Source organism: Microplitis demolitor, chromosome 3 (genome assembly GCF_026212275.2).
Source record: "Microplitis demolitor isolate Queensland-Clemson2020A chromosome 3, iyMicDemo2.1a, whole genome shotgun sequence".
NCBI lineage: Eukaryota > Metazoa > Arthropoda > Insecta > Hymenoptera > Braconidae > Microplitis > Microplitis demolitor.
In genome coordinates, this window is record NC_068547.1 from 16,137,131 (window position 1) to 16,146,628 (window position 9,498).

Sequence of the window (9,498 nt, forward strand, 5' to 3'; positions counted from 1 at the left end):
CTCTGACCTATTCCAATTTATAACATTTTTATTCAAATAATTTTACATATCAATAAGACTTTGAGTTTCAGTGGTCGCAGATTGACTTTCTGGTGATCGCAACTTTTTTTTAACTACATGAATTTTTTTATTTGATAGACAAATAATATAGCAGTGATTTGGATATGTTATTGATATTTTATTAAAATAATCATTTGTTGTTAGTGTTTTCGGATCTATTTTGTCTGTTAAAGTTACAAGTCCAGTTATAATGTTAGCAGCTCTTTCATCGTTTTCTAATTCACCGCCAGACTGTAAAAACAATAATGACGTAAATTTTTTTTTTTATCATAATCTATATATTGTCAGAAACATTTTTTATTTATTAATGCTCACCGCAAGTACTGCTCCGTCTTGAGTAAGAACTAAATATCCTATTTGATCTGGTATACGTTCCATCAGCAACATTTTTTTTTTTAGTTTTTAGCTAATTTTACTTATCTTATTTTTCTTCTGCAATGTAGTAAACAATAACTATTATTTAAATATTTTTTAGCAGTAAAAACAAATGTAAAGTATTTTTAAATATTTTGTAAATAAATTACTAACAAGTAATGGAAAAATAATCATTTAAATTTGTCACTTATTATTTCTATATATTTATATATTTTTGTTTTTTTTTTCTTTAGAAAATATATTTCCTTTTAGCTGTCACTTGATAAAGTGAGGCAGACATTATAATAAATAATTTTCATGAGTCATGAAAATTGATTTTATTTGTTTCATAGAAATTGAACATGAGCTTCAATGTGTGGCGGGTGAATTTAAATTTCATTTATGTGAATCTCAAGTAGCACACGGCTTTATGACATCTATAAGATTTGAAGTTTTGAATGATACTGACGTTAGTCGACGTTTAATAATTTTAGGATTTTTTCAAAATGATAAATTATTTAAAAAAATACTTTTAAAAATTGCACTTACATTTTTTTTAATGTTCTACATGTGAACATTTTTTTTTTTTAATCGATTTGTTGAAAAAAAAAACCCGAAAACTGTAAATTGTCTGTTAATTTCAGGATCATAGATTTGAGGCTGTTTTTTGACCTAATGATAAACCTGATTATGAAATCTAATTTGAAAAAAAATCTACATTATTTCATAGCGTATCATAATATTATAATTTGAAGTAATTCAAAATAATTGCAATATTATTTTCCAATTCAATTTAATTTAAAATGATTCGAGGGTTTAAATAATTTCAAATCATAAAAAAATATTTCGTTATTTTTTAATTCAATATGATTTAAAATGATTCATTCCAAAATTTATACTCGAAAGCAAAATAATTCAGACAATTTGGAATGATTCAAAATAGTTAAGAGTTATGTAATCTCAAATGATTCCAAATTAGATTTCTTAATCAGGGTAAGGCACCAAAATGTCGACCAAAAGATTAGAAATTTTTATCATCGAAAAAATATCTGCTTTAAAGACTTGACAGAAGCGATGACAAAAAGTAAATTACAAATAGTTGCCGAAGTGAGACAAAAAAAATTTTCGATCGTAAAGCACTCTTTGATGCTTCGCATCATGAGTCGTCGAATAATATCATGTGTGTGAATATCACAGACATCAGACAAATTTAAAATTATAAATAAATAAAGTAAAAAATTTTAAAATAATAATTATAAAAAAAATGCCTTTATTAATTCCAAAATTTTTTAAATACGCATTAAAAAAAAATTTTTTTTTTATCAATTATTTACTCTATTTATTAATAATTTTAAATTTGTTTGATGTCTATAACATTCACGCTCATATAATGGTCAAATAAGTAATCTAGACGATTTTTTATTTAAAATGACTTTTTTAGAGCGGAAAAAAGAACCCAAATTTCCTATGACTCTCCCTGATTAAACAACTGAATTCGATCGAATTGAACAAAATTAAATTTTTAATTCTATTTAATTTAGATAAATTCTGTTAATTCGGTACCTAACTTAAAAATGAATTCTGTCTAATTCGGCAAGAAAACCAGAATTTGTCCAAATTAAAATGAATTTAAATAATTCTATTCGGTTTAATTCCGATTAATTCGAAAATGATTCTCCGATTTCTGGTTCTGAATCCGAATTAAACTGAATTAAAACGAATTTGAAATTTTTAAATCGGTTTTATTCTGTTTAATTTAAATTCAAATTTTCAATTCCGTTAAATTCTGTTTTGCAGAATTCGACAGAATATAACAGAATTAAAATTTTGAATTCGGTTGAATTCAATTGTTTAATCAGGGCTTAGAACCAACATCTGTATGTCTTATTTATATTAAAAAATGGCTTTGAGACAAAGAAAAATTTGTCTTGTTTTTTTAAAAGACATCGTTATGACATCTTAAAGTTGTCTCTGTACTACTTAGGTTATTATGAGAAATTAAACTTTCCAAAAAGCACGAAAACAACTTTAAAATGTCATAAAACATGAGTGTGAATGTACCAGACATAAAACAATTTATTAATTTTAAATAAATAAAATAATTAAAATATAATGAAATCAAAAAAAATGCGCGTGCTAATTTGTCATTGATCTAAATATGCATTTTTGAATTTTTATCATACTTACATTTTATTCAAAAATTAAAAAAATTCTCATTTATTGTCAGTTGCAGTTATACTCATTCATAAAGATCTTTCAAAAGGTCAATACAATTTTTTTTTTGTCTCAAAGCCATATTTGTTTCTATAAATAAGACACACAGATGTTGCTCCTAAGAGTCATAGGAAATTTATGTTCTTTTTTTCGTCTTAAAAAAGTTATTTCAACTAAAAAATCTTTTAAATGACTTCTTTTAAAGTTGTTGGTTGAAAATTATTATTATTCTTTTCTTTTTTCTGGGTAAATAATGACCAACAAATTTATTCATTACAAGATCCTTTTCAAAAAAATGTATTTCTTATTAAATTTAAAATGTGATTAAAGAAGAAATAAAAATTCGTGAGCGATATAAAGTATTTATTTCAAAATTAATTAATAACGGAAATCATAATTACAAAAAATTCATACGTGAGATCTCCTATAATCATTAATAATAATAATTATATATATATATATATAAGTATAAAATCAAAATAGTGACTAAGTGAACAAATATTAACGATAATAAATTTATAAATAAACAAATACGATGAAAGTGAAATATTATACATTAAAATTTTTTAATTTAAATCTACTACGTCAACAAAGTGCAAATACAATCTCTTTATAAATTTTTTTTATTTATTTAATTTGATAATTAGTGAATTTATTTTATTTATCGTCTATACCCATACACCATGTGGATTTTTACTAGTTGGCACTGCATTCTCCAGTTGCCTTGGTGGTCCTATAAGTTTACGTGTACAAATAGGTTTTTGAGTTCCTGAAAGAAACAATAATTATTTTTAGTAACATTTCTATTTACATAAAAAAAATTTGGTATTTATATTAGAGTGGTCGGTTTGCAACGACTATTTTTATTTTTTCACTTCCACTTCAAAATATTGTTATAGACATTGAAAAAAAAAAATTCCCTGAAAGTTTCAGCTCTTAATTTTAATTTTAAGTATGTTACATTTAATTTTTAAGTTTTTCTATATATTTAAAATACGTAAGAAAGTTATATTTTTTTTTTCAATTCTCTATAACTCAGCCACATTTAAAGTTATCGGATCGCTGTTTAGGGTATTGTGTAGGTAATTTAATACTCTTCAAAAGTCTTTTTAGTAGTTTTACTGAAATTCTAATTGTTTTTTCTGTATTGGTTGTAAAAATAATTTTTTTAATAATAATTTGGGTTTTTAGTTGCTATAGACTAGATAATAAAATTTACAGTAAAAATGCGGGTAAAAATTTTTCAGGAAATTTGGTTCTCTACATAAAAAGCTCTCTTATTTAAGTGGCTCGTTCACGTGATATAGGGATTTTACTAATTTTGTAAATGAAATATTTGTCTAAAATTTTTCGAAGCTATCAAATTTAATCCTTCGTATTTTCATTAATGGGTTGAATTAATAATGAAAGGAATTTTTTTTTCAATGTTTACAACAATTTTTTGAAGTGGGAGTGAAGACAAAAAAATAGTCGTTCAAAACGAACCACCCTAGCTTTGTAAATATCGCTTTCAGATAAATTTCATTAGCAAATATGTAACGGTGAATTGATAATATTTTTTGTATTATTAAATAACAAACTGTGTCCTGTAAGACGTAAAAATGATTTTACATCTGAATTTATGGGTTTTATTCATATTTTCATCTAGATTTTCTTTAATTATTATTAGACTCCAAGTTTTAAATTGGCAATATGCACAAGATGACGTAGAGCATTGATTCAAAATGAATTGATTCTGAAGTCAAACATCAAGACGTAAGTCATATGTGTAAAGTAGAATAATAGGTGATAATTTTGTCCCGAGTACGTCAACAGAATTATCAGCAAGTGTAAAGGTGTACTCTGCCTTAGACTATCATTCTATTCATACAAGCGGAGTCACTACAATGTAATGAACTTTGCTGCATTAACTTGATAACAATCTAAGACGCATAGTAACTTATTCCTATGTATCTGACTGATGATTAATCAATATCATTTATTTAAAGTTAGTACTTTAGTCAGACATTCCCAAGTAACACATTTGACTTTGTGACATCTATAAGATATCAGTTTTAGCCTGTTTTTTGACACATCGATAAGGCACCAAAATGTTGACAAAACGATTAGAAATGTATGCTACCGAAAAAGTATCTGCGTAAAAAACAATTCAAGCGATGGAAAAATAACACAAATTTCCTATGACTCCTAGGACCAACGTCTATTTGTCTTATTTATATATATCACATCTTAAAGTTGTCTCTGTACGAGTGAAGTTTAAGAAACCATTGCCTATCTTACAGTAATGAATAAATTATATTATTATTTAAAAAAATAGAATAAATAATTTATATAAATTTGAAAACACAAGTTATTGACACTATTTTTCAATCAGTACCCAAGTAGCAAAAAGACAACTGCAAGATGTCTTTTAAAAAGACAAGACAAATTTTATTTTGTCTCAAAGCCAAGTTTTCTATATGAACAAGACGTATAGATGTCGGTCCCAGGAGTCATAGAAAATTTATTTTTTTTTGCCTTGAAAAAGTCAATTCATTAAAAAATCGTTTAGATGATGATTTTTTTGGCAATTTTTTGAAGTTAATTTGTTGTCATCACTTATGTCAAATCTTTTAAGCAGATATTTGGCATAAATTTCCGATTGATTTATCAACATTTTGGTGTTTTATCGATAGGCCAGAAAACAGCCCCAAAATTGCTATCATATAAATGTCAGAAAGCCAAGTCTGTTACTTAGGTAGATATAAAGTTTAAGTCAATGTTGTAATTTTTATGCTAATGCTCTGATTTTTCCTCAATCTACCGTAAAACCGAACGACTGCGTGAATTAATATGAATGTTATAACTATTGGAATTTCAAAACTTTGAAATTGAGCGGAGCCTAAATTTATATTTTTACCAAAAATTTCTAAAAATAATAATAATGTTAAATAAATAAAACCTTCTAATAAATTTTTGATTTGTTCCTCTTGACATGCGACAGTCAAACTCTGTAAATTAGCTTCTTTCATTTCGGACACTAATCTTTCAACTTGTAATTTTTTATCTACAATTGCTGATTCAATATTCGTAACTTCTTGTTTCAGTAAATCAGCCGAGTGATTTGTATGGTCTGTTAAACGTTTAGCTTGTTCAAGTTCACTCTGCAATCTTTTAACTTCGTTAACTATTTTTCTTTCTATAACTGTACGTTCTTCAGTTTCACGATTCATGTTATGTTGTTCTAATGTTAATTCTTCCATTAACAATCTATTAATAAAATATCAATATTAATTAAACAGTAAATATAATTAAATATTAAATAAATTAAACTTCATACCTTATTTTATTTTTACACTGCAGTAACTCAGTTTCACAATTTGCAAGCTTCGATCGAAGTAACGTTATCTCTGACTTTAATGTTTTTTCTTGTTGTCTTACGATTTCACTTTCTTCTTCAGTGTGCATTAATTCATTTAACTAAAAATAATTAATTATGAATAAAAATTTAGTATTAATTATAAAAAATTTATTTACCTGTTCCTCCAAAATACGTCCGGCTGATTCAATACGATTTATTTCTTGTGATATAAAATCCATTTGATTATAATGCTCTCTATTTTTACTTTCCCAATACAAAATTTCAGCATTTAACTATTTAAATAAAATATTTATAATTATTAAAAAATACAAATCTATAATTTCATTTTAAAAACCGTGTAAGAAAAATTATATTTAAAAAAAATTTTAAAAACGTTCAATGTTGAAAATTTATGAATTTAAGACAGAGTATAATTTTTAGTAAAACTTTAAAAAATGATTGAATAAAAATATTTTATTTAGAACTTAGTGTGAATTTACTTTAATTTTTGTATGAAAAAATTTTGACTTTTCAGTGAAATTTCATTGGAAATTTTTTATCAAAAAATTTTTGCAACACTTGTTACGTGTGTATAAACATGACAAAACATTTTATACCCTTAGATCATCTTCTAAACCAGTTTATAAATTTTTTTTACACGAGTAATATAATTTATATTAATGAAATATATGTTATATATTTAAATACTTTGGTGAGATCAACTTGTTGTGAATTAAGAGTATCGCGTTGGTTATTGACTAGTTTTATAAGTTCAGCATAACGATGAGTATAAGCCACAGCTACCATATTTTGCGGTTGACTTAGTTTCGGCCTACCAGATTGCATTAATTCCTTTGTATCTTGCATCTCCTTAAAAATAAAAAATACCACAATAATTATTAAAATCAAAATAAATATATATTTTATAAGTATTTATTTTACCTGGCTACGTTTTGATTTAATCGAACTAGTAGCCGAAGATTGTTCTTCTTTGGAAAGACTGAAATTTTCACTAGTCGAACTTTCTTGAGACTGTGATTTAACGCTATTAGTCACTATTGGTGGTGGTGGATCACGATAAGGGGGTAATGTCCTCAATGGCGATGAATCAGGACCTGGAGGATCACGATATGGTGGTACTTCATGAGTTTTTTTATGTGTTAAACTTATAAATCCTAGATAAAAAATAAGTAAATAACAAAAAAAATAAATAAATAAATAAATAAAATAAAATAAATTAATCAAAGTGAATAGTTATTATTTGTAAACCTTCACTACTCGAAGCTCTAGTAGGTGACTCATTACTTTTATACGCAGCTTTTCTCGACTGTACTTTTGTCTGCATTGTTGGTTGTACAACAGCAATATTTTCCATTTGTATCTGCTACAAAATAAAATTAAAATTACGTACAATTTTTTAAATCATATGACAAATTAAAAAATAGTTAATTAACCTCAGAATTATCAGATGCTGTTCCATGTAATCCACTAAACGTAAGGGATTTTCGTATATCTCGATTCCTCTTGAGCACTTCCGGTGATTCATGAGACTCAGACGTTGAGTGTCCATTATTATTATTATTAATATTATTATAATTACTATTATTATTATTTTTACTATTATTACTATTGCTATTATTATTATTATTACTATTATTGTTATTAGTATTATTACTATTATTATTACTAGTATCGTGACTTCTGTTATTAACGAATTGATCAACTGCTGAATTTAATACTCCATTAGCGCGTGTATTATGAGCAGTTCGATTCAATCCACTTTGTTGAGTTTTATTGCTTTCGGAATTCGATCGACGAAGAATTAATTGAACATCCGGTGCATATTCTCCCCATTTCGTCAATATCTAAATGAATTTAATAATTATTATTACTTTATATAATAATCTGATAAAAATAAATGAGTGTGATTGAAGCTGACAATTGTCAATTTTTTAAATTTTTCAATAAGTGACTCAAGCAGCACAAAAAAAATTGTTGACTTTATGTTAAATTTAAAACGACAATTTGTTATTATGAATTTGTTAACCAATTGTTAACTTAAATTCAACAAAAACTCAACAATTTTTTTGTACTGCTTGGGGAATTAAATATAAATCGAATAAAATTAAAAAAATGCGCATTTATAGAATTGGAAAATCAGTGTGTGCACTTTTTGTTTTTATTATCTTTAATTACTTAATCCGTTTATTTGTAATTTAAAATTCGTCTCATCTGCTACATTCACACCCATAACAATAAAAGATCCAATTATTGACAGAATACTAATTAATAATTAAATTATAATATCTAACATACTTTTTATAGTGTTAATAATTGGAGCTGTTATTTTAGAGAGTAATTATTTTTACAAATTAATTAATACTTTAATAAACGTAACAACAACTGTAATAAATCACAGTTTTAATATAAATAAATGAAATTGTTATTAAAAATATAAAATAATAATAACCGTAAGAGGATTTTCAAACGGTGCCAAAAAACGTTCATTATTACGCCAACGTTCAACCAGAGTAAACCTTCCAGACTGCGCTGTGGCATGAGCAAGTGCATAAACTACATCCTGTAAAATAAATAAACACCATTTAATAAAAATCATTAGTTGAAACAATGAAACATTATTAAATAGTGTAAGCCTCATAAAGTAACAGATAAATTAACCGATCAAGATCGATTGTAATAGTCGATAAACTTTGATATTTTTATCCAACAAATGATAGATTTTTAAAATTACTGTTGACAAAATAAGTATTAAAAAGTATATATTTTCTTAACTGAATAATTATTCTAATCAATTATATTTTATATATTTTACTTAAAAAGCAAAATATCAGTAGTTACTCTTATCGATTTGTCATTAAGACAATAATTCAACGGATTCAAAATTGGTGTAAATAAATCAAACAATAAAATACTTAATAAAAATAAAATAAAAAAGAAAACAAACCTGGCACGTAGTTGTCTCAGTGACACCACAAACAATTCGCTGAATTCCTTCAACCCAAACTTTCAACTCCATGTTATTATTTCATCTATACCTTATAGACTGCATTATATTATATATATATTTATTATTTTATTATCCGATAAATATATTTAATAAAATAAATCACAATCACTATTCATCAACAAGTTGATCGTAAAAACATATCATCATATTTTATTTATATTTATATTAATAATTTATCCAGTTCTTTCCCATACCAGTTCAATCCCTATAATATTAACCACAATGAGTAATAATTTAAAAATATATATATAGTAATAATATTTATGATGACAGTAATTAAATCCACACCCTATTTTTGAGGTAAACAGAAAAAAAAATCAATCAACTACACACTCGTTTGTTAATTACTAGTGCTGTGTAGTAAAATGTAGTAAAATTCGTAGTATTTGTAGTAAAAGGACTGGCAATATTAAAAAACTAATTGTAAACATTTATATCTATACTGTCGAATTAAAATATATATATTCTTAATATTTATATCTCACTTTTCAGTCATAAATTA

The 9,498-nt window shown here is 25.2% G+C and overlaps 2 protein-coding genes across 7 annotated transcripts; both read right to left on the reverse strand.

The window, feature by feature from the left end:
- Positions 1-10: 10 nt before the first annotated feature.
- Positions 11-702, reverse strand: LOC103576063 (ragulator complex protein LAMTOR4 homolog). Of its 3 annotated transcripts, none has more exons than XM_008556088.2 (3): positions 589-702; positions 376-492; positions 11-291 (listed from the first exon to the last, which is right to left on the reverse strand). In XM_008556088.2, the coding sequence occupies exons 2-3, from the start codon at positions 445-447 to the stop codon at positions 43-45; spliced, it is 321 nt and encodes a 106-aa protein (XP_008554310.1). In that variant the 5' UTR covers positions 448-492; positions 589-702; the 3' UTR covers positions 11-42. The 3 variants fall into 3 exon arrangements, with proteins under 3 accessions (XP_008554310.1, XP_008554312.1, XP_008554309.1); XM_008556090.3 differs by having other exon boundaries at positions 376-513; XM_008556087.3 differs by lacking the exon at positions 589-702 and having other exon boundaries at positions 376-578.
- A 2,359-nt stretch (positions 703-3,061) lies between these two features.
- LOC103576061 (myb-like protein W) lies at positions 3,062-9,498 on the reverse strand. 4 transcript variants are annotated; one of them, XM_008556085.2, is made up of 11 exons: positions 9,482-9,498; positions 8,934-9,201; positions 8,439-8,549; positions 7,423-7,833; positions 7,238-7,352; positions 6,911-7,143; positions 6,677-6,838; positions 6,145-6,261; positions 5,948-6,087; positions 5,570-5,877; positions 3,063-3,397 (listed from the first exon to the last, which is right to left on the reverse strand). In XM_008556085.2, the coding sequence occupies exons 2-11, from the start codon at positions 9,003-9,005 to the stop codon at positions 3,297-3,299; spliced, it is 1,770 nt and encodes a 589-aa protein (XP_008554307.1). In that variant the 5' UTR covers positions 9,006-9,201; positions 9,482-9,498; the 3' UTR covers positions 3,063-3,296. The 4 variants fall into 4 exon arrangements, with proteins under 4 accessions (XP_008554308.1, XP_008554307.1, XP_008554306.1 ...); XM_008556084.2 differs by lacking the exon at positions 9,482-9,498 and adding an exon at positions 9,285-9,475; XM_008556086.2 differs by lacking the exon at positions 9,482-9,498 and having other exon boundaries at positions 3,062-3,397; positions 7,238-7,349; positions 8,934-9,475.

Bases quoted from the DNA above. Each gene is read 5' to 3' on its own strand.
- LOC103576063 (XM_008556088.2), bottom strand. From the start codon at position 447: ATGTTGCTGATGGAACGTATACCAGATCAAATAGGATATTTAGTTCTT. The intron at 292-375 runs GTGAGCATTAAT...TTGTTTTTACAG, and splicing joins AAGACGGAGCAGTACTTGCG to TCTGGCGGTGAATTAGAAAA.
- LOC103576061 (XM_008556085.2), bottom strand. From the start codon at position 9,005: ATGGAGTTGAAAGTTTGGGTTGAAGGAATTCAGCGAATTGTTTGTGGT. The intron at 7,834-8,438 runs GTTATTATTATT...AAATTCATTTAG, and splicing joins CGTTTGAAAATCCTCTTACG to ATATTGACGAAATGGGGAGA. The intron at 7,353-7,422 runs GTTAATTAACTA...TTTATTTTGTAG, and splicing joins CAGCATCTGATAATTCTGAG to CAGATACAAATGGAAAATAT.